At 40.1% G+C, this 27,939-nt stretch overlaps 1 protein-coding gene across 2 annotated transcripts in view; it reads left to right on the top strand.

Annotated features, from left to right (window-relative positions):
• The window catches only part of UBE2W (ubiquitin conjugating enzyme E2 W), a 77,205-nt gene that overhangs the window by 22,415 nt on the left and 26,851 nt on the right, over window positions 1-27,939 (top strand). For both annotated transcript variants that reach the window (XM_074386982.1, XM_003940686.3), the window contains 2 exons: window positions 14,950-15,041; window positions 22,237-22,339. In XM_074386982.1, the coding sequence (XP_074243083.1) occupies window positions 14,950-15,041; window positions 22,237-22,339 (195 nt within the window). The remainder of the gene's footprint in view (window positions 1-14,949; window positions 15,042-22,236; window positions 22,340-27,939) is intronic.

A 27,939-nucleotide genomic window follows, 5' to 3' on the forward strand; every position in this document is an offset into this window, starting at 1 on the left:
TTTCGCTCTTGTTACCCAGGCTGGAGTGCAATGGCACGATCTCGGCTCACCGCAACCTCCGCCTCCTGGGTTCAGGCAATTCTCCTGCCTCAGCCTCCCGAGTAACTGGGATTACAGGCACGGGCCACCATGCCCAGCTAATTTTTTGTATTTTTAGTAGAGACGGGGTTTCACCATGTTGACCAGGATGGTCTCGATCTCTCGACCTCATGATCCACCTGCCTCGGCCTCCCAAAGTGCTGGGATTACAAACTTGAGCCACCGCGCCCGGCCTTTTTTTTTTTTTTTTTTTTTTTTTTTTCTCATGACACAGCCCTTAGGAGGTCCTGAGAATATGTGCCATCCTTTCCCCCGCCCCCGCTTTTTTTCTTTTTTGAGACGGAGCTTCATTCTTGTTGCTCAGGCTGGAGTGCAATGGTGTGATCTCGGCTCACTGCAACCTCTACCTCCCAGGTACAAGCAATTCTTCTGCCTCAGCCTCCCCAGTAACTTAGATTACAGGAGTATGCCACCATGCTCAGCTGATTATTGCCATGTATGAATATACAATTTACCCATTTTTACATTTTTTATTTTATTATTGTTTTTTGAGACAGAGTTTGACTCTGTTACCCAGGCTAGAGTGCAGTGGTGCAATCTCGGCTCACTGCAACCTCTGCCTCCTGGGTTCAGGTGATTTTCCCGCCTCAACCTCCCAAGTAGCTGGAATTACAGGTGCCAGTCACCACTCATGGCTGATTTTTTTTTGTGTGTGTGTGTGACTGGTAGAGACAGGATTTCTCCATGTTGGTCAGGCTGGTCTTGAACTCCTGACCTCAGATGATCTGCCCACTTTGGCCTCTGCAAGTACTGGGATTACAGACGTGAGCTACCATGCCCAGCCGTATTTTATTTTATTTATTTTTTTGAGACGGAGTTTTGCTCTTGTTACTCAGGCTGGAGTGCAATGGCGCAATCTCGGCTCACCGCAACCTCCGCCTCCTGGGTTCAGGCAATTCTCCTGCCTCAGCCTCCTGAGTAGCTGGGATTACAGGCATGCCCCATCATGCCCAGCTGATTTTTTGTATTTTTAGTAGAGACGGGGTTTCACCATGTTGACCAGGATGATCTCGATCTCTTGACCTAGTGATCCACCCGCCTTGGCCTTCCAAAGTGCTGGGATTAAAGGCGTGAGGCACTGCGCTCGGCTGTATTTTATTTTATTGAGACAGAGTCTCGCTCTGTAGCCCAGGCTGGAGTGCAGTGGCGTGATCTTGGCTCAGTGCAACCTCTGCCTTCCCGGTTCAAGTGATTGTCCTGCCTCGGCCTCCTGAGTAGCTGGGATTACAGGTGCCCGCCATGACGCCCAGCTAATTTTTGTATTTTTAGTAGAGACAGGGTTTCACCATGTTGGTCAGGCTGGTCTCCAACTCTTGCCCTCATGATCGCCCACCTTGGCCTTCCAGAGTGCTTACAGGTGTGAGCCACTGCACTGGGCCTGCCTTCTAATTTCTATAACTTTGTAGGTAATCCGTCTTTTATGTATGGCATTAGAATTAGCTCTTTTTAATTGATGTTTTATATTTTCACAGTGATGTTTAAGTTTAAATTTCTTCTGTTTATACTGCTTAGAATTAATTGGGTTTCATTGACCTGAAGGCTGCTGTCTTAATTCTGGGAGATTCTCAGGCATTATTATTTGAGAAACATTTATAGAAAACGTTGCTATCTGTTCCCTAGTCTTTTTTGGTGGAGGTGATCTCTCTACCTTTTATGTTTTCATTATCTATTTCTCTGAGTTATATCCTGGATAATTTCTTACAGACCATCTTCCGAAGTAGTAATTCTTTCTTCACCTGTGTTTAATTTATTTATTCTACCCATTGAGGTTTTCCTTTTTTCTTTTAAAGAGACAGGCTCTCTCTGTCACTCAAGCTGGAGTGCAGTGACTAGATCATAGCTCACTATAACCTGAAGTCCTGGGCTCAAGAAATCTTCCTGCCTCAATTTCTGGAGTAGCTAGGACTACAGGTGCAGAACACTGTCATGCCTGGCTAATTTTTTATTTTTTGGTAGAGATGTGGTCTCACTATGTTGCCCAGGCTGGTATTATACACCTGGCTGCAAGTGATCTTGCTGCCTTGGCCTCCCAAAGTACTTGGATTATAGGCACAAGCCACTGTGCCTGATCAAAAAAATTTTTATTTAGATGTAATTTACATGCCATAAAATAGTCCCATTTTCTATACTCAATAGTTTCAGTGTATTTACTCTTTTGTGCAACTATACCCATAATCTAACTTTAGAACATCACAAAAAGAAACCTTTGTGTCCATGAGTAGTCACTCTCCATCACCCCATTCTCCTTTTCCCAGCTCCTGGCAACCGCCGGTCTGCCTTCCGTCTCTATAGATTTGCCTGTTATGGACACTTCATATCGGTGGTATCATACAGTATGTGGTATTTTGTGACTGGCTTCATTCAAAAACAGCATAATGTTTTTGAGGTTCATTTGTGTTGTAAAATCCTTCAGTACTTCATTCTTTTTGAAGGTGGAATGATATTTCATTGTATAGTTGTAACATTTTGTTCATTCCTCAATTAATGGTCATTTGGGTTGGTTTTTGGCTACTATGAATAATGCTTCTATGAATGTGTATGTTTTTATGTGAATGTTTCATCATCCATTGAGTTATTTTTTAATTATACAAAAAATATCTTTCAACATTTTTGTAAAAGAGCCAAATAATATAAAGGTATGTGGTGCCTACAGTATGTCCTCTTTCTCCACTGCCATTTCCAACTGTCAAATAATTGAGTGTGTTTTTTTCTGGTCCTTTGTATGCATTTATAGGTTTGTGTAGTTATACCTCTTTTAACATAAATTACATATATTTTTAAAGCTTACTTTTTCTTCATTTCAGTATGTTTTGGAGTTTTTTATTTTTTTGTCAGTACTCAGGTCCACATCATTTCTTAATGGTTGCATGGTCTTAGTTTGATATACCATAATTTGTGTAATTTACCTATTGATTATTAAAATGTGCACTCTGAATGAAGAGACCTCCCAAATAGGCTTTGTGTAAGCAACATGGCTGTTTATTTGCCTGGGTGTGGGCAGGCTGAGTCCAGAAAGAGAGTCAGCGGAGGGCAGTGGGATAGGAGTTGGTTTTGTAGGTTTGGGCAGTTTTTGCAAATTGGGAGGGGGTCGTAGGGTCTAGAGTCATGAGGTTGACCAAGGTCAGTTACCCAGTCCAATTGAACAATAGAGGATGTTTCAAAGTTAATTAGGTGTGGCAGGGGGTTGATCATTTCTTCCCCTTTTCATGGTCTTCCAGATACTTCAGATTTTCCAGGAACTCATCTGGAATGTCCATGCAGGTCACAGAGGTTATCATGGTGTCCATGGTGCCATCAGTCAGCCTAAAAGTCCTTACATTGATAGATACGTATTTCTAGATTTCGTTTACAGTGAAGCTATTTTATATGTATCTTCCTAAGATTCTGAGTAGTGAAATTGTTGCCTCAAAGGATAGAACTTGGATTTCTTCAGGATTTATATTTGTATTTGTTTCTACCAGTTGCCTTGAGGCCACCACTTCTGGACTACTTTTGATTAAATCCTTCCTTAATGTTCTCAGGTAGCAGGAATTCAGAGTGTGAATCCATGTGGGTTGAGGTTATGAAATTTCAGGGGAGAATGTTTTTTCTTCCTTCACCCGTTGCTAAGCTTAAAAGTAGGCAAATTTCATTGTTGTCTCTTCGCCCATTTTCTTGTTCACCTTTCTGTTGAGGGATCATAGTTTCAGCTCTTCTGTTAGTGTCTTCACTTTGGATTTGCTATTGGGTTTGTTTGACATCTCCATGGCAAAATCCAGTCCTAATCCTTACATTTCAGAGTTCCTGCATTCACTTTGTCTTTGTTTTCTCTAATTATCCAGGGTATACACTCTGCCATTGTGCTAGGAATGAAAGTCTGGTTAGTCCTTGAAACATATTCTTCCTTGGCTTTCTGCATACGACAGTTCTGGTTTTTCTCCCCTTTCCACTTTTCTTTTGGACGCCACTGTACTCTGAAAGCATTCAGAAATTATTGAACGTTTGTTTCCTTTTTTGGGCTATGGGTGCTTAAGAAGAGAAGTCATTAAGTCCTGACACTTCGTGCGTTTCTGTTAGACTTTTGAAAAATTTAGCTTAAACTAAGATTGAATATCTCCATTGCCTTCTCTTTCCTGAAAGGGAAAACAGTTTAAATAAGTAACTCTTAGAAATGTAACCAGAATTCAGTAGGAGGGAAAATGTTTCCTTACTTTACATGAGTTTAGTTCTGTTTAAAAACTGAAAAAAAAAACAAAAAACAAAAAACAAAAACTAAATTCATTGCCTCACATTTCCCTCTGAAAGGAGAAGTGGCCACTGTTAGAACTGTTTCTTTTCTTTTCTTTTCTTTTCTTTTTTTTTTTTTTTGAGACAGAGTTTCGGTTTTGTCACCCAGGCTGGAGTGCAATGGCGCGATCTTGGCTCACCGCAACCTCCGCCTCCTGGGTTCAGGCAATTCTCCTGCCTCAGCCTCCTGAGTAGCTGGGATTACAGGCACGTGCCACCATGCCCAGCTAATTTTTTGTATTTTTAGTAGAGACAGGGTTTCACCATGTTGACCAGGATGGTCTCGATCTCTCGACCTCGTGATCCACCCGCCTCGGCCTCCCAAAGTGCTGGGATTACAAGCTTGAGCCACCGCGAGAACTGTTTCTTAATGTTGTTAGGGAAAAAATAATAGCTACTTCTTAGTGTAATGCTATTAATATTAATATGGGTGGCATTCGTATTTTTTTTCATCATGCTCTCCTGTTTTTAACCTTCCATCTTTAATTGGTTGTTAGATGAAATTGGAGAAAACATTCTTGCTAATTTTATGTACAGTTGTATTAACATAGCATATATTCCCACATTTTTAATGTTTTTTCTTCTCATGTTTGTATTTTTCCCTTCCCTGAATGGGGATTTCTACCCTTTAGGATAGTTTCTCAAAGTGTCAATTTGAGATACAACTTAACAAAATGTGAGATCGGTATACCTCCCCCATCTTCTTAATTTACTTTATTTTTCTTCACATTTTAATATATCATATAGTACAGTGGAGCCTTGAAACAACGAGTTTGAACTCTGTGGGTCCATTTCTATGCAGATTTTTCCCCCCCAATTCCCAGCATTTTAAAGCTGAGTATACAGAGAGTTGATTTTTATCTGCATGCAGGTTCAGCCCCTGGGATATGTGAATTTTGGTATGTAGAAGGAGGCAGCTGCTGGAATCAAGCCCCTGATGATACAGAAGAACAACTGCATACTTACTAGTTTTGTTTTTATTTATTGAATATCTCTTCCCTCACTAGAAAGTAAATTTTGCAAAGTAAGGAATTTTATCAGTTTCTGGGTTGATATTTTGCCGTTATTAGCATCTAAAATGGATATATTCTGTTTTCCCGGTTTTGATTCATAACCACAAGAGTATAATTTGAATTTTTTGTGCTTTAACATCTGTTAATGTGGAATATTTCAGAAATGAATTAGTTTAGAAGCCATACTAATTTAAAAATGAATGCGCTTTTGGCCAGGCACTGTGGCTCACGCCTGTAATGCCATCGCTTTGGAAGGCCAAGGTAGGCGGATCACTTGAGGTCGAGAGTTTGAGACCAGCCTGGCCAGCATGGTGAAACCCTGTCTCTACTGCAAATACAAAATTTAGTCAGGTGTGGTTACGCATGCCTGGAGTCCCAGCTACTTGGGAGGCTGAGGCATGAGAATTGCTTGAGCCTCAGAAGTGGAGGCTGCAGTGAGCCGAGATTGCACCACTGTACTCCATCCAGCCTTGATGAAAGAGCAAGACTCTGTCTCAAAAAAAACCCCAAAAAGGGCCAGGTGCGGTGGCTCATTCCTGTAATCTCAGCACTTTGGGAGGACGAGGCGGGTGGATCACGAGGTCAAGAGATTGAGACCATCCTGGTCAATATGGTGAAACCCTGTCTCTATTAAAAATACAAAAAAATCAGCTGGGCATGGTGGCATGTGCCTGTAATCCCAGCTACTCAGGAGGCTGAGGCAGGAGAATTGCCTCAGGAGACGGAGTTTGCAGTGAGCCGAGATCGCGCCATTGCACTCCAGTTTGGGTAACAAGAGCGAAACTCCTTCTCAAAAAAAAAAAAAAAAACAACCAAAAAAAACACAGAAAACAAATGAATGAGCTTTTTATTTTTAGGATGTTATTTAAAATATTTTTTTTTTATTGTTGTTATTTGTTTTTGTTTTTTGAGATGGAGTCTTGCTCTGTCACCCAGGCTGGAATGCAGTGGCACAATCTTGGCTCACTGCAGCCTCTGCCTCCTGGGTTCAAGTGATTCTCCTGCCTCAGCCTCCCAAGTAGCTGAGATTACAGGTGTATACCACCACATCTGGCTAATTTTTATTTATTTATTTATTTAGTAGAGATGGGGTTTCACTATGTTGGTGAGGCTGGTCTCAAACTCCTGACCTCAGGTGATCCACCCACCTTGACCTCCCAAAGTGCTGGGATTACAGGCATGAGCCACTGTGCCTGGCCAAAATACTCCTTTTTTTTTTTTTTTTTTTTTTTTTTTTTGAGACAGAGTCTCTCTTTGTCGCCAGGCGCCAGGCTGGAGTGCAGTGGCACAATCTTGGCTCACTGCAACCTCTGCCTCCCGGATTCAAGCAATTCTCCTGCCTCAGCCTCCCAAGGAGTTGGGACTACAGGTGCACACCACCATGCCCAGCTAATTTTTGTATTTTATTAGTAGAGATGGGGTTTCACCATGTTTGCCAGGATGGTCTTGATTTCCTGACCTTGTGATCCACCCGCCTCGTCTCCCAAAGTGCTGGGATTACAGGCGTGAGACACCTCTCCCAGCCTTGACACAAAATATTCTTAGGTCCAAATACCCACTAGAGATTTCCCATTGGCCACTTGGTGCTCACTTCTTGTAAATGATGTGGTGGCCCACAGTCAGTCTGATTAGTTCCGGAAAGCAGTCAGTTAGAGGCTGGGCATCTTTTTGATATTATATAAAATTTCTCTTCAACCCCTGTAGTAAGTCCCAGTCATAGGGGAGAATAAATACCAGGAGTAATCGTTCACATGCATTCAAGTAGAAAATAGTTTTAGGCACCGAACCAGTATCTCTCTCTTTTTTTTTTTTTTTTGCTTAGATATAGGGTCTCGCTATGTTGTGCAGGCTGGTCTTGAATTCCTGGGCTCAAGTAATCCTCCTGCCTTGCCCTCCTAAAGTGCTGGGATTACAGGTGTGAGCTATGATGCCTGGCTGGTGTCACTCTTAAGTTGAGGGTCACATAACCCAGGCTGTTGTAGTGATCTAGAGTAGAGGTTTTTAACCATGTTATTATGACATATAGATTTGGCATTCCATTTTGTGGTATGTTCTAGTACATTGTCATTGACGATATTTAATTATGGAATTTGTAGATGGTTTTCTTACCAGGAAAAAAAAAAAGGAGTAAATAAGTATGGTTTCATATCATTGATTTATTTTTATGGTGAGGAAGGAGAGAAAGGGAGCTGACTGCTGTCTGGACTATAGAACCAGACAGCAGCCAATTCTGATAGTGTGTAATCATTGATCTCTGTGGTATTTAGATATGTCAGAATCCTCTTACTGAATTTGTAAACCTATTTGGGTAGCTTTGAAGAGCTCAAATTCTTGGGTGCTTTGCAGACTTGAGCCAACACAAGATAAGGGCTAGAGTTTTCATGTTTACTTCAAATTTGAGATGCTTCAAAACATGTAAGAATTACAAAGAAGGTAAATTCTGGACCTGGCTGGCTTTTTTGGATGGAAGAATAAGAAAAAGGGAACAGTCTTTGCCGGGCTGAGATTCATTTGCAAATAAATTTATGCCTTTATGTCTGTGTACTGCTTTGCAAATTCTGGGAATAAAGTGCATATTTAAAGATTTAAGTGATTCTCTGGCCTCAGACTCCTGAATAGCTGGGATTACAGGCACGTGCCACCACGCCTGACTAATTTTTATATTTTTGGTACAGACAGGGTTTCACTGTGTTGGCCAGGCTGATCTCGAACTCCTGACCTCAGGTGATCCGCCTGCCTCGGCCTCCCAAAGTGCTGGGATTCCACCTTACCCACTTATTTTTTTTAAATGCATTTTTTCCATATTTTAACATCTTTCAAACTAGGGTATGTATTATTGATGGTGTGTCATTGTTTAATTGGCAGTAGTTTTTCTTTCCTGATGTTACCTAAAATAATGATACATCTTACAATTGATTGTGTGTCTTAGATTTAGAGGACAGTGGTATATTTGTAATATATTTGTGATTAATTTTTCTATCCCTCACCAATTTAGGGACAGACAAGGGTAACATTTGGCTATGAACTACTTGAACACTAATTTTTCATGTCCTCTTCCCTTTTTTCCCCCATGGTTTCTGGGTGTTTCTGTTGCTTTAGTTCTGCAGTTATTTTCCATTTTGTAGTTATCTCAGTCTGTAGTTGCCATTTTCCTTACCGCCTGGGAAAGCAGGCCAGTATTGCCATGATGGTTTTTATAAGCCGATGGTGTCATTGCTTTAGCTAGTGTTCTGTCGTGAATACTAGTGTTTCTTACCAAATTTGTTAACATTTTGTCTTTATTTGTATGGTGAATGCAGCCTCATGTGCTTATAGCTTTCTGGAGTGTATGACTTCTAAAAGGTCATACTAGTTCTTCATGTGAGTTTTCATTTGTCTTTACATTGTGACTCTTTAAATACTTTTCTTCAGCTGTTCTATGTCCACATTCGGGAAACTTAAAACTAGTTTCTTAGAATCATGACTTCAGGATTTTTCCTTCCTTGTCTAATGAACTATTGTTCCTGGAAGGATACACCTAAGGGTGAATTCTCTGTTTTTATGAATCTGCAAAATAGATACTACACTTTGTTTGACCTTCCACTCTTTGTATCTTTTTAAAAAATGTTTTATTTGTAAATGTATATACTCATTTAACTCCCCAAATGCTGGCTGATCTCTCTCTGTTGCAAAGGATGTGAATATGCAAGGCAGTTTATTGCCTAGTAGCTAAGATGGCCGTGGTCTGGCATGAATTGTCTTTTTTTTTTTTTTTTTTTTGAGATGGAGTTTCGCTCTTGTTACCCAGGCTGGAGTGCAATGGCGCGATCTCGGCTCACCGCAACCTCCGCCTCCTGGGTTCAGGCAATTCTCCTGCCTCAGCCTCCTGAGTAGCTGGGATTACAGGCACGCGCCACCACGCCCAGCTAATTTTTTGTATTTTTAGTAGAGACGGGGTTTCACCATGTTGACCTGGATGATCTCAATCTCTTGACCTCGTGATCAACCCGCCTCAGCCTCCCAAAGTGCTGGAATTACAGGCTTGAGCCACCGCGCCTGGCTCTTTTTTTTTTTTTTTTTTTTTTTTTTAATGTAACTCCATCCCCTCAGTAAAAAAACATGGTCCAGTGAATGTCTTAGATTGTGACTTAGTGATATTGATGAGGAAGCAGATGATAGTCTCTTCTGGGATGGAGGGGAGGATGGAGCAGTGGTCCTGCATTATCTATAGTGATAGGTAGGTGTTATGCAGTGCATAACAAACCCTTAAACTTAGTGATTTAAAGCAACAAATGTTATCTCACAGTTTCAAGGGTCAAGAATCAGAGAGGCATAGCTGGTTGGTTCTGGCTTAGTGTCCCTCTTGAGTTTGCAGGTAAGATACTGGCCAGGGCAGTAGTCATCTCAAAGCTTGACTTGAAGGATCTGCTTACAAATCACTCACATGGTTGGTTATTGGTAGGAGGCTTTAGTTCCTCACTATGGAAGGCCTCTAAATTAGGCTCTTTTCAGCATGATAGCTTGATTCCTCCAGAGTAAGTGATTTGAGAGAGAGAATTACCAAGACGGAAATCATAGTTTTAAAAATAATCTAATCTTGGGAGTGACATACCATTTCTGTTGTATTCCATTGGGAGGGAAGTACACAAGGGTGTGACTACTAGGACCTTTACAGTTTATTGGGAATTCTCTTGAAAGTTGGCTACTATACTACCACAGATGCATTTCTTTGTGGCGATGTAAGAAGTCTAAGGGTGGGGAGACCTTCACCATTATGTTCAGGAGATCAGGGATAATGATACCAGTACAGCGCTTTTTTAGTTTGCTTTTGTTTTCTTGTGTTTTGCTTGGTAGCTATGCAGATTGATTCTCCTTTATATACTTGCTTCTACTAAGAAGGGCTATCATTCTTGGCCTAGTAAAGTCCTCAAGATCTGAAAGATTTCTGCAGCAGTGTTTCCCAAAATATGGTCCTTGATAAAGCTTCTTTGAGATGCTCTATACTCAAAGGGTTCTGTTATCTGGAAACCTCCTTTTTTTTGTTGTTGTTGTGTTTTTTGTTTATTTTATTGAGATGGAGTTTCACTCTGTAGCCTAGGTTGCAGTGCTGTCTCCCAAAGTGCTGGAATTACAGGCTTGAGCCACCATGCCTGGCTTTGTTTAATTTTATTAGAGACAAATTCTTGCAGTGTTGCCCAGGCTGGACTTGAACTTTGATGCTCAAGCAATTCTCCTGCCTCAGTCCCTTGAGTAGCTGGGACTACAGGCATGCTTCACTGTGCCCAGCTATTTTTGGAGACCTCTTTATGTCATCTTTCTCCCTTTGGACAATCACTGTACAAGTTAGTATATGAAAAGTTCTGTTGAAGAGGCCAATTCTTGTTTGACCCAGTTTTTAAAAAAATATACTTGATCACAGAACCCTCATTTGTTAATATCAGTAGAAAATAATGAAAACCTTATTCTAACATAGAAATTTGCCATAAATTTGTCTGTCTTTGTTCAAAACAAATTAAGCAAATTTAAAGTCGTCTTATAGCGATTCACAACAGACAACAGAGTTTTCTATCTGTAGTGGTGTTGGATGGCTAAGCTTATTTAACGTGTCATAAATTGAAAAGACCTAGAAACATTACCATACTGATAGTAATATTTCACTGTTCAAAAAAAGAAGAAACCACTTTTTTTTTTAAATGGAGTTTCACTCCTTCCTGTTGCCCGGGCTGGAATGCAATGGCATGATCTTGGCTCACAGCAACCTCCGCCTCCCGGGTTCAAGCAATTCTTCTGCCTCAGCCTTTCAGGTAGCTGGGATTACATGTATGCGTTACCATGCCCAGCTAATTTTTGTATTTTTAGTAGAGACGGACTTTATCCATGTTGGTCAGGCTGGTCTCGAACTCCCGACCTCAGGTGATCTGCCTGCCTTGGCCTCCCAAAGTGCTGGGATTACAGGCATAAGCCACAGTGCCCAGCCTGAAGGAGCCACTTTTTAAGCAGAGAACTCTTAAGTAATGAACAAGTATCCATACTTGTCTTCACTTTAAGAAAAGACTTATGCTGGGTGCAGTGGCGGTGCCTGTAGTACCAGCTACTTGGGAAGCTGCAGCAGGAGGATCACTTGAGCCCAGGAATTCTGGGCTGTGGTGTGCTATGCCGGTTGGGTGTCCACACTGAGTTGGCATCATTATGGTGACCTCCCTGGAGTGAGGGACCACCAGGTTGCTTCAGGAGGAGTGAATGACCCAGGTCAGAAACAGAGCAGGTCAAAACTCCCATGCCTATCAGTAGTGGTATTGTGCCTGTGCACTCCAGCCTGGGCAACTTAGTGAGACCCTATCTCTGGAAAAAAAAAAAAAAAAAAAAAAAAAAGACATAGTAAGAATCTTTATAATCTTGCATGCAATTTTAATAACATTGTTTATTTGGTTGTTTTATAATTCATAAATTAGGGACTACTGTGTTTTTTGTTTGTTTTGTTTTGTTTTTGCCTTGTTCTACACTGAAAAAGAATGGTCACTGATGGTAACAAGGGAAGAGGCATACAATAAAAAGCTGTACAGATAAGTATGCAAAATACATAGCCATTTTAGGATACCTAGTATGTAGGAAGAAAACTTCAACATACCTCACATCATAGTATGTTGTATTATGATGTTCTATAAATGATGTTCATAACAACCTTGAAATATTAAACCATGTGCAGGTGATCCTATTTATGAAAACAAATAGATTATAGATTTAAATTACTTAAAATTTTTAAAAATTATATATATAGAATCTTTTAACATTTTATTAATATTTTCTTTTCTTTTTTTCCTCTGATTTGATTCTCGTCACAAAACCTAACATTTTCAAAAGGCTTTTTGCATAAAGGGTTACTTTTAGAACTTCTCTGGAAAGCTTGTCTGTGAAATGACATTCTTTAAGGATTATGGAGAACTTTGGCTTTTATAATTAGAAAGCAGCAAAGGAAGCACTGCTAAAACTTCTAAGCACTTTTTTTTTTGAGACAAAATCTCGCTATGACACCAAGCTGGAGGGCAGTGGTTGCTCACTGCAACCTCTGGCTCCTGGTTCAAGTGATTCTTCCGCCTCAGCCTCCCCAGTAGCTGGGACTACAAGCTTGCACCACCACGTCCGGCTAATTTTCGTATTTTTTAATAGAAATGGGGTTTCACCATGTTGGTCAGGATAGTCTCCATCTCTTGACCTCCTGATTCGCCCGCCTCAGCCTCCCAAAGTGCTGGGATTACAGTCCTGAGCCACCACGCCTGGCCCTTTTAAGCACTTTTAACCCAAGCTGTTAAGATCTTACACAGGTCTGAAATGTGAAATGCTCTGAAATCTGAAACATTTTGAGTAGCAACATGACACTCAAAGGGAATGTTCATTGGAGTATTTCAGATTCTGGGTTTTCATATTTGGGATGCTCATCAAGTAAATCCGAAACAATTCTGGCCACGAGCAGTTCAGATAAGGGTTACTCAACCTATAACCTCAATATAGTAGCTATGAAGTCTTGATGTTTTATAGATAACTGGCTATTCTTCATAACTGCTTTAGTGTTGAAAAAATTTTTTAAACTGCTTTAGCATCAGTGTTGAAATATTTTTTCCAATGCAGAAGGAATGGTTTTGTGAACTGAAACTTCAAAGCAATTTTTTAAAATGTGGGATTAGCCATTGTGCAAAACTTAACTGGTCAAGCAGTTAATACACATATCCCATTGAAGAGTTTTGTGCCTTTCAGTTTTTGTACATAACGAGGCAATTATAAGTTTTTTTTTCTTTTGTTTTATTTTCGAGACAGAGTCTCATTCTCTAACTTAGGCTGTAGTGCAGTGATACAGCTACAGTTCACTGCAGCCTTGGCTTCCTGGGCTCAAAAGATCCTTTTGCATCATCCTCTGAAGTAGCTGTGAGTACAGGTGCATGCACCTATGCCTGGCTAATTTTTTTTTTTTTTTTTTTTTTTTTAAGTAGAGACAGGGTCTCACTGTGTTGCCAAAGCTGGTTTCAGACTCTTGGGTTCAAGCAGTTTTTCCACCTCTCCCTCCTGAAGTGCTGAGATTATATTCATGAGCCACCACACCAACCTACTTGTTTCCTTCATAAATCTGCGAGTCTTTGGGAACTCGTGATAAAATTCTAGAAGCTTTTCTACTTGTAGTTTGAGCACCAGGCTGAACTTTCTCCTCTTTTGCAGTTCGCTTGTATTTTAAAAGCAAATCAGGGCCGGCACAGTGGCTCACACCTGTAATCCTAGAACTTTGAGAGGCCAGGGTGGAAGGATCACTTGAGGCCAGGAGTTCAAGACCAGCCTGTGCAACATAATGAGACCCTGTCTCTACAAAAAAAATTGTTTTTAATTAGCCAAGCGTGGTATTGCACACCTGTAGTCCTAGCTACTCGGGAGACTGAGGCAGAAAGACGGCTGGAGCCCAGAAGTTCTAGGCTGCAGTGAGCTGGGATCATGCCACTGCATGCCAGCCTGAGTGACAGGTGAGGCCCTGTCTCTTAAAAAATCAACAACAACAACAACATAAATCTAGTCAAACTTTAAGAAGAAACTGTAGCCGTTGTACCTCATGAGATTGAAGATCCAGTCTGGAGTTCCTGGAACATCAGAGGATGTGGTTCTTCCAGATTCTTTTCATTGAGTGAAAACTGACTCTTTTTTTTGACTTGTGACAAGGCCTTACTGGACAGAAAGATCATGTAGACTTCCTTTGCCTTTTCCTGCATCTGCTTATCATACATTAAAGACATTTTTACATGCTAGCCAGAACAAAATATTTTCTTCATTGATATTTTTATTTTTAAATTCCCTAAATCTTTTCATGCCTTCTAAGTCTTCCAGCAGATTCTCCAGGAAAGCCACCCATTTGGCTGTGCTCTTGAGGCTCTGGTGGCTGCTGCTGGAACTATTATTACTGTCATGGATGTATTTACTGGTTTATATTAATGAATATTATAATGCATACAGATGAAGAGATGCATGAGGGAAGGAATGTGGAGCTTCCATGTCCTTTCCAGGTGTGCCACCCTCCAGGAAGCTCCTCGTGTTCAGCTGCCTGGAAGCTCTAGTGTTGAAATAGTTTGACAATAGATTGTGAATTATAGGACAGGCTATTCAAATTTTGAGCAATAGGTATATAGAATATATAAGGGACTAGTAAAGGGGAAAGATATGGACTTTTGGAGGAAATGTAATAATTTCAGATTGGAGAAGGATATTATCAAGGATAACTGGAAAGATGTTTTTAAAGCAGGCCACGTGTGGTAGCTCACACCTGTAATCGCAGCACTTAGGGAAGCTGAGGTTGGGAAAATCGCTTGAGGAGTTCAGTACCAACCTGAGCAACAAAGTGAAACCCCTGTCTCTACCAAAAAAAAATTAGCTGGACATTGTGTTGTACACCTATAGTCTCAAGCTACTTGGGAGACTGAGGTGGGAGGATTCCTTGAGCCCAGGAGTTTGAGGATGTGGTGAGCTGTGATCACACCGCTGCACTCCAAGCTGGATGACACAGACCCAGTCTAAAACAAAACAAAACAAAGGACAAATTATTATTCATGTTCTTTTCTAGAAACGACTACAGAAAGAACTGTTGGCTTTGCAAAATGACCCACCACCTGGGATGACTTTAAATGAAAAGAGTGTTCAGAATTCAATTACACAGTAAGTATTTAAACTGCTCTTTCTTTGTTATTGATAACGTATGAATGTTCACCTACTTTTTAAAATTACAAAATTATTTTCACATTTCATCTTACTCTCTTTCACCAAAAGGTAAATACAGTAAAGAGATCTTATTCTATGCATTTATATATATAATCAGTATCATATTATACACATTTTTGCATAATTTGTAAAGCTTTTTTTTTTTTTTTGAGACGGAGTTTCATTCTTGTTACCCAGGCTGGAGTGCAATGGAGTGATCTCGGCTCACTGCAACCTCCACCTCCTAGGTTCAGGCAATTCTCCTGCCTCAGCCTCCGGAGTAGCTGGGATTACAGATGCGCACCACCATGCCCAGCTAATGTTTTTTTGTATTTTTAGTAGAGATGGGATTTCACCATGTTGACCAGGGTGGTCTCGATCTCTTGACCTCGTGATCCACACGCCTCAGCCTCCAAAAGTGCTGGGATTACAGGCGTGAGCCACCGCACTCGGCCTGTAAAGCTTTTTTTTAAAACTATCCGGTAAATTTTTAAAATTTATTTTTCTTTTTTCTTTTTGTTGAGGCAGAGTCTTGCTCTATTGCCAGGCAAGAGTGCAGTGGCCCTGTCTTTAGAAAGTGTGACTCTCAGCAGTGTCATTGAATATATAAAAATCTGTGCCATGAGAATGAAAAAGAAAGTGAGGGATAGGAGGGGACACAGAAGTATTCTAATTCAGGTCCTTCCTTGAGAGTGGAGCAGAAAGCCCTTCCCAGATACATTAAGAAAAGTAGAGAGGGCTGCCTCTCTGAAAAATGAACATCTGAGTCTGAAATGTTTTTAATGGTATCATCTTAAAATTTCAACAACCAGTGTAATCAGTCCTTATCATCTTTATTTATTTATTTATTTATTTATTTTTGAGATGAGGTTTCACCGTGTTGGTCAGGCTGGTCTTGAACTCCCGACCTCAGGTGATCCCCCCACCTCAGTCTCCTTATCTTTTTTATTTAATAATTTTGTTAGACAGTAGTAAATGTTCTGAAATTGCGGAAAAATCTAAAATAATTTATCCTTCACTGAAAAAAAAACTCCAAAAAGAAAAGTAGCCAATAAGGTAAAAATTGACGATAAACCAACTTGTAGGACAATGAGCCAATTCAAATATTTAGTGTAGTCTAGGTCCAGGGAGTCTAAGTGACCAAAAGTCATATAACTTGCAGAGGAAACAGTTCTGGGTACTTTTGACATTGGCATTTGAATCAGTACCTAAGACAGGGGTCAAAGCTTTAAAAACCTTCAGGAATATTATGAATAGATGTATAGACTCTTTTGAAAAAAAGCTAATACATATCTTTCGCTCTATAATAGTCACTTAAAAATATTGTTAAGTTTGGCTGGACCTGGCGGCTCACGCCTGTAACCCCAGCACTTTGGGAGGGCAAGGTGGGCGGATCACAAAGTCAAGAGATAGAGATCATACTGGCCAACATGGTGAAACCCCGTCTCTACTAAAAATACAAGAATTAGCTGGGCATGGTGGCGCATGCCTGTAGTCCCAGCTAGCTACTTGGGAGGCTGAGGCAGGAGAATCGCTTGAACCCAGGAGGCGGAGGGTGCAGTGAGCTAAGATCTCACCACTGCACTCCAGCCTGGCGCCTGGTGACAGAGCACGACTCTGTCTCAAAAAATATATATGTATACATTGTTGAGTTTTAAACTGATTTTTTTTGTATATATCATATATAGAAAATATGAAACTCTTATTCTAAAACAACCATAAATGGAGCATACATTTAGAGTGGCATTTGTTGCATATTATTATTATTTTTTGAGACAGTTAGTTTCACTCTTGTTGCCCAGGCTGGAATGCCATGGCGCCATCTTGACTCAGTGCAACCCCTGCCTCCTGGGTTTTAGCGATTCTCCTGCCTCAGCCTCCCCCCACCCCCAACCAGTAGCTGGGATTACAGGCATGCGCCACCACGCCCAGCTAATTTTTGTATTTCTAGTAGAGATGGGGTTTCTCCTTGGTGTTCAGGCTAGTCTCGAACTCTTGACCTCAGGTGTTCCTCCTGCCTCAGCATTGCAAAGTGCTGGGATTATAGGCATGAGCCACTGCACCCAGCTGTGTTGCATATTATTATTCAAATGAAACTGATGCTTTTTTCATCCTGATGCAGATTATGTCCCATTTTAATCTTTTTCCTCTCTCCTTTTATTAGCCTACCTCAGAGTATCCCAAGTCTCTATATTAGCTGTCTCTGTAGCTCTCAAGGAAACTGATAATAATCAGATTACTTCCTCTTTCATCCTTTACTTTTTTGAGAGGATGGGGAAACCATACAACACAGTAATTTATAAAAAATTGAAGGAATGTTTTAAATTTTTACAAATAGAAACATTTTAATAGATTACCAGGTAGTACCACAAATTATAGCAGCCACAGCAACAATACCTTTGTTGTAGAGTAAATCCTATCATTTAGAGATATCAGTCAGGTAAGAATTTTTCTTTTAAAATGATTTACTGTAAATGAACCATAAAAGTTTTACCTTTGTGCCATTTCTAGGATATAAAGATGGTCTTTTAAAGAACCAGATTGTTAACAGTATATGAAGATGCATAAAGAGGATGTTGAAAGCACATTAAGAAGCTTTCTGATGGGTACAAAAAAATAGAATGAATAAGATCTCTAGTATTTGATGGCACAAAAGGGTGACTATAGTCAATAATTTATTGTTCATTTTCAAATAACTAAAAGTATAATTGGATTATAACAGAAAGGATAACTGCTTGAGGTGATGGGATACCCCATTTACCCTGATGGGATTATTATGCATTGTTTGCTTGTATCAAAATACCTTATGTGCCTTATAGACATATACACCTACTTTGAACCCACAGGAAAAAAAAAATTTTTTTTAACTTTCTGGAAGACAATTTGGTAGAATGTATCGAGACCTTAAACAATGTGAATACAGGTATTGATTGACTTATGACCTATGCAACTTATGACCATTCGACTTTACGACCACAATCACTAGCCACGACTGCTCCGCGTCTGGCAGTGCAAACGTTGCCCAGCTGGGCGTACGACAATGCGGACCAGCTTCTGGCAGCACTACCATCTCCGCGTGCACCATTTCAACTGTACATATAGCCTACTCAACTTAGGGCCAAATCGTGTTACGACCGTTCCGTGGTCCCCACCACAGTCGTAAGTTGAGCACTGCCTGTACTATCCTATTTGACCTACTACTCACCATCCTAAGAAAGGAACAGATAAAGAAAAAGACTTAGAACTAACTATACTCATTTCAGCATTACTAATTCTAGGGATAATTTGGGAATGGTATAAATATCAATAATATGGAAAAGATTTGTCAAGGCAGTGCAGTAAATAATGGTATCACTTGAGTTATAGTCTGTAGTCAGCATGTAAGGTAAAAATTTTGTATAGTTATAATTATCTCTGAAAAATCCTTAAGTAAGACCTTATTGGTCTGTATTCTCTTTTAATAAATCCGCCAAACCCAGTTTTTCCTCCAGAGTGGAATAGATGGTTCTGTCTTTGATTAGGAACCATGATGTATGAAGAAATAAAAAATTCTAATGCTTAAACATTAGAATTACAGATTACTAGGTACTCACAGGTGTTAAAGAACTGAGACTGATTGAGAGAACAACACAACACATGTAGTCTCATCACATCCTTTATCTGGGGCATATGCTGATGAATGGAATCACAAACCCTGATGGTTTAAATTTATGTAATTTTTTTTTTTTTTTTTTTTTTTTTGAGACGGAGTTTCACTCTTGTTACCCAGGCTGGAGTGCAATGGCACGATCTTGGCTCACCGCAACCTCCGCCTCCTGGGTTTAGGCAATTCTCCTGCCTCAGCCTCCTGAGTAGCTGGGATTACAGGCACGCGCCACCATGCCCAGCTAATGTTTTGTATTTTTAGTAGAGACGGGGTTTCACCATGTTGACCAGGATGGTCTCGATCTCTTGACCTTGTGATTCACCTGCCTCGGCCTCCCAAAGTGCTGGGATTACAGGCTTGAGCCACTGCGCCCGGCCAGAAGTTTATGTAATTTAAGTGTGTACAAAATACAGCTACTGGACTGCCATTTCATATAGGCTAGGAAACAAAATGACTAGAATGAAGTGTACCCCCAAAAACTTTCACAGTGGTTATCACTGGGTGATTTTTCTTTATACTTTTCTGAAGTTTCTACACTAAACATATATTACTTTATTAAGTAATAAAAAGTTATTAGGCCTGGTATGGTGGATCATGCCTGTAATCTCAATGCTTTGGGAGACTGAGGCAGGGCGGGAGGATCCCTTAAGCCCAGGAGTTCCAGACCACCCTGGGCAACATGGGGAGACCCCATCTCTACTTAAAAAAGGAAAAATTTAAAAAGTTAGCTGGGCATGGTGGTGTGTGTCTGTGTTCCCAGCTACTCGGGAGTCTGAGGCGGGAGTCACTTGAGCCCAGGAGGTCAGGGCTGCAGTGAGCCCTGATTGTGCTGCAGCACTCCAGCCTAGTTGACAGAATAAGACCCTGTCTCAAAAAAAAAAAAAAAAAAAAAAAAAAAAGTTATTACAAAGTACCTGAAACTCTTGGAAGTTATTCTGTCTTTGACCTGTCATACAGATACTATAAGGATTGATGAGATACTCGCTTAGCTCTTATTTAAAAGCTGTGCTTGTTAGTATAGGTCATACGTAAATTTACGTTGTATGTCCTAAAATTACCATTTAAACAGAATGAAAGACCACCATTTTTCTTGGGAGTATCACTGTCTAGTGGATGTGGGTGGAAAAATAAAGGAATTTAAAAGACTGTGAAGGACCTAATATATAAAGGGGGAGTTTCTTTGGGTCTGGCGTGGTGGCTCATGCCTGTAATCCCAGCACTTTGGGAGGCCAAGGCAAGCGGATCAAGAGGTCAGGAGTTGGAAACCAGCCTGACGAACCTGGCAAAATCCTGTCTCTACTAAAAATAGAAAAATTAGGTGGGCGTGGTAGTACACGCCTGTAATCTCAGCTACTTGGGAGTCTGAGGAAGGAGTATCACTTGAACCCGGGAGGCAGAGGTTGCAGTGAGTTGAGATCACACCATTGCACTCCAGCCTGGGCAACGGAGTGAGACTGTGTCTCAAAAACAAAATAGAGAGAGAGAGATTTTGTTCTGTATGCAGCTTTTGTCTTGTATTTAATTTACCATGCTTTGGCTCTGATTCAGGAATGTGCTAGGTTTTTTTACATATATGGGGTCACTTATCTTTCCAGCAACACTATGAGGTAATTATTTTCTGTTTTATTATTGAGGTAGTTAAAACTGGAGAGGCCTTACACAACTAGTTAAGATTAACTGTAATTGCCACTTCAGTATAACTTAAGTTATAACTGTCTAATTTCACTATAAAATATTGTCTTTTGGGTCTGTGGTTATATCTTTCATTACCGTGTATGGTACTCAACATGCATTCTAAAAATGAATAGCTATGTTCTTAAGAGTCTGTATACAGTAGCTGATTTCTTTTAGTGAATAGACATATTTATCATTTTACATATTCCTAAGTTCATGATACATGGTGATGACTAGAATCCCAGCACTGTGTTTTCTGTCTTCCTTTTGTTTTCTTGTATTTTAAAATACAAGAAAGTTTAATACCTGAAAAGTTCAAGAGAATTGGCTAGGTGTACAATAATTATAAGTGACAGAGCTATAAGTAGGAACTCACTGTTAATGACTTCAGTTCACTTTTGCTTCTAATGACTTCAGTTCACTTTTGCTTCTAATGCTGCCCTGTTATCTTTTTTTTTTTTTTTTTTTTGAGACAAAGTCTTGCTCTGTTGCCCAGGCAGGAGTGTAGTGGTATTATCTCGGCTCACTATAACCTCTGCCTCCTGGGTTCAAGTGATTCTCCTGCCTGAGCCTCCTGAGTAGCTGGGATTACGGGCGCACACAACCATGCCTGGCTAATTTTTTTTTTGTAGAGATGGGGCTTCATGTTAGCCAGGATGGTCTTGATTTCCTGACCTCATCATCTGTCCACCTCAGCCTCTCAAAGTCCTGGAATTACAGGCTTGAGCCACCGTGCTTGGCTGCTGCCCTGTTATCTTTGCTTGTCATTATCCCTTATTCTTCCCCCATCTTAAAATAGCAAGAAACAGTATATAGACTAAAAAATAAAAACACGTTTATATTTATGATTGTTACATATGAAAATAGACTTGCATAGATGCCATAGAAATCTATTCTGGACTTTTTTTTTTTTTTTTTTTTTTGAGATAGCGTTTCGCTCGTTACCCAGGCTGGAGTGCAATGGCGCAATCACGGTTCACCGCAACCTCTGCCTCTTAGGTTCAGCCAATTCTCCTGCCTCAGCCTCCTGAGTAGCTGGGATTACAGGCACGCACCACCATGCCCAGCTAATTTTTTGTATTTTTAGTAGAGACGGAGTTTCACCATGTTGACCAGGACGATCTCGATCTCTTGACCTCGTGATCCACCCACCTCGGCCTCCCAAAGTGCTGGGATTACAGGCGTGAGCCACCGTGCCCAGCCTATTCTGGACTTTATTAAACAATTGAAACATAGTGTGAGATAAAGGAAAGGCACTACAAAGCTTTGCTTAACTCTCAGAGTAAGTGGACTGATGTCAGTTTAGTTCCCCTTTCCCTGGGAATCTTCTCTAGAATGTTGATGAGAAAAATAAGTCTGACAGCTACAGTTTTCTGTTGTCATTGTCTATATGTATTTCTCCATGGCTTCCACCAGTAATAATCAGACAGGCAGTTGATTAGTTTGATATTATGTGTAGAATACATAATATCAGCATTGTAGAAATGATACTTTGGAAAAATTAGGTAGTATAAATCAAGTAGGAAGAGCACAGGCTTTGGTGTTGGCACACCTAAGTTTGAGTTTTTATTTTGTTTGCTTTTTTAGACCTGGCTCTGTCTTTTGCTAGCTGTCTCACCTTGATCTGGTTATTTAACACCTGAGTGTCAGAGAAAGGGATATGTCATGAGTATTAACACTCACTCAGAGTTATTGTGAGGCTGGCAACTGCTGTTACGAATAAACAACTCTTGTCCCAGTGCTTAGTGTATAGGAAGTAGTTGGTGTTCTCTTTTCTCCTCCTTACCCCAGTCTCTATTATCTTAAGTTTTTAATTTGCCTTTTCTATTCTAGGTGGATTGTAGACATGGAAGGTGCACCAGGTACCTTATATGAAGGGGAAAAGTTTCAACTTCTATTTAAATTTAGTAGTCGATATCCTTTTGACTCTCCTCAGGTAATTGCCTTGCTTTAAATTTTTTTTTTTTTTAGATAGCTAAATGCCAGTGATGTCTGACTAAGTAAAAACATATAAATCAGTTATATGTATGTAGATGGATTTGTTATTTCAATATCTTATTTGTAATATAAGCAAGATACTATGAACATTACACTTCATTGGGATTAGGGCTTTACTGCATTTGTGCTTCTAAAATTATTCTGTTTGTTTCTTATCTATAAATGCTAGCAGAAAAGGGAATAGAAATCTAACCAAGCCTCTAGGCTGGGGGTCCCCAACCTCCATGTTTCGGACTGGTTCTGGTCCATAGCCTGTTGGGAGTAGGGCCACACGGCAGGAAGTGAGCTGCATTACTGCCTGAGCTTTGCCTCCTGTCAAATCAACAGTGGCGTTAGATTCTCATAGGAGTACAAGCCTTACTGTGAACTACAGAAGTGAGGGATTGAGGTAGTATGCTCCTTATGAAAATCTAATGCCTGATGATCTGAGATGGAACAGTTTAATCCAAAACCATCATCCAACACCCCCACCCCATCCATGGAAAAATTGTCTTCCATCAGACTGGTCCCTTGTGCCAACAGTATTGGGGACAACTGCTCTAGAATGTGGGAGAAATTGGCATTTTGGAATAACTGGAGGCACTTCCCATAGGTCAGATAATAGAATCACATGGTGAAGAGAAAAGTTTACTTTGTAAGGAGTGCTTTGGTTTTGCATTGACTTGCTATCTTTGCAACCTCTTAGTACTGGAAGGGCAGAGTATTACTATCACCAGATGTTAAATATCTAAACATCGACCCAAAGTCTGATTATTATAATTTTATGCCCAATTACTTTAGTTAATAGCTTAATACTTAGACAAGGGATAATGGTGGTAGAGGAATGTTTTTGAGAGCTATTTAAATATGGTAGAGGTTAGATAAAGGAAGACTCTAGGATGACTTGCAGGTATCTGGCTTTGTAAGATAGGTAACTGAGTTACTATAATTACTTATTCTTCAGAGAATTATTGTAACAAAGCAGTTCATTTTTAAAATTTGAGGCTTTTGATATCCGTTGGCTAAAGTGATAAGCATAATGACAACTCCTGGTATTGCTAGCTAATGAGCTATTCTGGAAAATAGAACGAAATACCTGAAATATTTCCCAGATACTGAAAATTTAGCTTGTTGAGTGCTGAAGTATACTGTTTGGAGGAAAATGGTATTTCATTACCGCTTTAAACAATATACCAAACACAGCTTAGTCTTTTCTTAGTCATGTAAGAGAAGAGATAGAAGTCAGTTATTCTATTGTGCTGTAAGTAAAGAGATAATTGTTTTAAGTGAAAGAGTATGCGCTATTGTGACCTCTGGATGTCTGTAATAAGCATCTATAGACTATAATAAAAAGTCAAAACAAACATCTTTCCAGAAGATTGTCATCACTTTCTCTTGTTGCTTTCTGCCTGGTCAGCATTATTTCTATGAATGTGTGAAGACAACGGGATTTCAGTCCCTTTTCATCTTCAGCCTATTTGTCCACCTTCAACTAAGTTCGTTGATGGTATGGGAAGGAAGACTATGTCACACCAACCCAGAAGCTTTCGACTAGGGAGATAGTGGGGGAAGGCTTACTCTGGGAGCTTACAGATTTTTCACCAAAGGAAAATAATATTTCTGTAAGCATGAAACCAAGTCAAAAACGTGTTGTCTAAACTCTTTCCTTAATATTTAATTCTAAATCAAATATCAAACTTAAAAATAATGTTGAATTTCTTTTTTAATATTTATGTAAGTTATAGCATTTGTAATAATTTCTGCCTCTTGTTCTACCTCAAATTCATTTTATTCTCCTTCCCTGATTTTATTTCTGCCCGCTCTTTGAATTGGTATTATCCAGGTTCTTTATTCAGCACTCTGTTACTCTTCTCACTCTTCCTTCACCTTCAGTTGCCTTAAGCAGCCAACTCCCAGAACACCTCTTTTTTTAAGGCTTAATTTCACACCCTTGTTGAAATACTTGAGTACCTTCAGACATCTCAAATTTAACACAACTAAATTTGACCTTTCCAATAACAAAATAAAGAATATTTTTTTCTTTATTCTGGGTTACTGTCCACCTATCTATTTTGTATTAAATTTTTCTTTTTATCTACACTCCTCCCTCCTGCATTTGAAAGGCAACCCACTCTTTTCTTACTGTCAGTGCTGTAGTTGTTTTTTTTGTTTTTTTTTTGCTTTGAGACAGTTTTGCTTTTGTCACCCAGGTTGGAATACAGAGGTGTGATCTCGATCTCGGCTCACTGCAGCTTTTGCCTCCTGGGGTCAAGTGATCCTCCCATCTCAGCCTCCCAGGCAGCTTGGACTACAGGTGCATGCCACCACCACACCCAGCTAATTTTTATATTTTTTTGTAGAGATGGGGTTTTGCCACGTTGCCCAGACTAACCTCGAACTTCTAGGCGCAAGCGATAAGGCTACCTCCTTGGCTTCCCAAAGTGCTGGGATTACATATATGAGTCGTCATGCCTGCCTAATCCAGGTTTTTATCTTTTAATTGAATGGTTACAGTAGCCTTTAGGTCTTTGGATTCCTATGCATCCTCTCATGGTGCCATTAGATTTCTTTGAAGGCACAGTTATCTCATTGGTTACACACCACACATACACCCCTCACCCCCACTTCACTTCCACAGCACTCTGTCTCACTCCACATTCCCCAGAATTCCCCACCCGCTGGCAGTAAAACCTCCTAGTGGTTTTTATTTCCTATGGAATCAAGTTTTTAGCCTGACATTCACGTCCCTGTGTAGTCACATCCAAACTTAACTTTTTTTGCACTTCCATGCATTCTGTATGGCAATATTTCTATAAATTACTTCGTAATTTAACTTCCATTCTGATTTTGTCTTCTAACATCTTTTAATGAAGTGGTTAGGGGAGGTAAATTAATCCTCATTTTATATGTGAAGAAATTGAAGCTTGTAGAAGTGAAGTGCCTTGTTAATGTTTTAATAGCTAGTTAATAGAACAGTCAAGACCCAAACCCAAGTCTTTCCTTTCCTCCTTTACCATACTGCCGATTAGATGCAAGTATCAGTGTGGAAAAAAATGCCTACTTATCTATGCAGTAATTTTCTCTCAAAGTAGAAGATTATATGTGGAATAAATGATAACTTTGAAAGCCAGTTATTTTCACCCTTTTTGAAATATGAGGATTCCTTTTTTAATTCACTTTTTTTGATGGGGTAGATCAAAAAAAGTAATCTACCTATGCTATGGTGTAATCATAGCTCACTGCAGCCTCCAGCTTCTGGGTTCAAGTGATCTTCCACCTCAGCCTCCAGAGTAGCAGGGACTACAGCCATGTGCCACCATGCCTAGCTGTTTTATTATTATTATTATTATTATTTATGTATTTATTTCTTTGAGACAAAGTCTCACTGTTGCCCAGGCTAGAGTGCAGTGGCATGATCTCAGCTCACTGCAACCTCTGCCTCCTGAGCTCAAGCCATCCTCCCTCCACCTTCAGCCTCTCCCAAGTAGCTGCAACTATAGGCATGCGCTACCATGCCCGGCTAATTTTTTTGTAATTTTGGTAGAGAAAAGGTTTCTCCATGTTGACCGGGGTGGTCTCGAACTCCTGTCCTCAAGTGATCCACCTGCCTTGGCCTTTCAAAGTATTGGGATCATAGGCACGCCCAGTGAGAATTCCTTTTTTAATATCAGTTAATTCTGTTAGTCCCTCTTAAGGCATAGAGGCTGTATATTCTAATATCCATTGACTGGGAAAATGGCCAAACTACTCTGAGGCTAGTAATACTTTAAAATTTTTAAAAATGTATTTATACATAATCTGTATGGGTTTAACATAATTCTAGTGGGTCAAACATCAATGCTTGATGTACTTATATATGTCAAGATTTTTCCAATAACTGAAATTTTCCAGAGATCCAGTGCCCTGGGAAAGCAGCTGGAATCAGTCTTCTAGGGCAATAAAATCCCCCCACAATTTTATTTGATGAAACTCTGTAGCATTAGCATTTGTTAGATAAATTAGTCTTTCATCTTTCTGGCTAGGTGTGGTAGCTCATGCCTGTAATCCAGGCACTTTGAGAGGCTGAAGCAGCCGGATCACTTAAACCCAGGAGTTTGAGACCAGCCTGGGCAGTGTAGGCCGACCCCATCTCTAAAAAAGAAAGAAAAAGAAGTCTTTTCACCTTTGCATGACATGAGCAGTACTGAGTTTATCACAGTGTGAGATAAAGGAAAGGCACTGCAAAGTATTGTGAAAATACTGCCTTTGTACCTGTAAATGAGATCTGTAAGACTGTTACACACCATTATGGTTTGTTGTGTTTTTCCTCTTCCCAGTTGTATTAATACCTCATGTTGTGTCCTGTCTTATGATGAAAAAGTAACTTTTCTAAAATGTTTGGCTCAGTCATTTGCCTTAAAAGAAAGAATAATAACAATTTGTCAGTTAATATGGAAACAGAGATGAGGCATCTTTTCATCACTGTTTGCCACTAATGTACATTTACTGTCAGCCATACAGAAGGTATCTTTCTATGTATATATTCTGTTTTCTTAGGATACAGGGAAATGGTTGGTTGATTCAACATGTATTTGGCATCAAATACTGTTTCTTCCTCAGAGAGGGGAGAGAATACAGAGATTTAAAAGGCATTGGGCTTGCCTTTAAGCAGTTTATAATCTGTTTAGTATTTGGATAAGTAAATATTCATTCTGTATTTCTTGAGCATGTATCGTGAGACAGACACTGTGCTGGGTGCCGGTGATTCCTTGATGACCAAAACTGCAAAAACAAAAAAAATCCTGCGTATGTGGAGTTTACATTCTTGTGGGAAGAGACAGTAAGCAATGAGTTCAATACATGTGTTATGGAAGATGGTGGGGGAAAAGTACAGAAAGGGAGATGAGGGTATTGAAATATTGGATAGAGTCATTGGAAAGATTTCAGTGAGAAGGTGACACTGAAGGAGAGATCTGAAAGATGTGCAGGAGTAAGCCATTTGAAAGAGTTGAGAGAACAGGTGAAGACAAAGTGCAAAGGCTCTAAATCTGGAACGTTCAGGATGGGTCCCTGGAGTAGTGTATAAACAGGAAGGGGAGTGTAAGGCCTAGGTCAGTGTATTAGGCCATTTTTGCACTGCTATAAAGAAATACCTGAGACTAGGTAGTTTATAAAGAAAAGAGGTTTATACAGTTGTGCAGGCTGTACAAAAGCATAGTGTTGCCATCTTCTTCTGGCGATGGCCTCAGGAAGCTTACCGTCATAGCAGAAGATAAAGAAGGAGCAGGTGTCTCCCATGGTGAGTGTGAGAGCAAGAGTCAGTGGAAAGGTGCCACACACTTAAACAACCAAATCTCAAGAGAACTCATTTACTGTCGAGGACATCACCAAGCAATTCATGAGAGCATCCACCCCAGTGCCACAAACACCTCCCACACCTCCAACATTGGGGGTTACATTTCAACATGAGATTTGGACGTGACAGACATTCAAACTGTATCGGTCAGAGAGATCATTTTGACTGGAGGGGTCATCACAGATTGTATAGGACATTTACAGCCCATTGTAGGAATTTTGACT

The sequence above is a fragment of the Saimiri boliviensis genome, chromosome 15 (assembly GCF_048565385.1).
Source record: "Saimiri boliviensis isolate mSaiBol1 chromosome 15, mSaiBol1.pri, whole genome shotgun sequence".
Lineage (NCBI taxonomy): Eukaryota > Metazoa > Chordata > Mammalia > Primates > Cebidae > Saimiri > Saimiri boliviensis.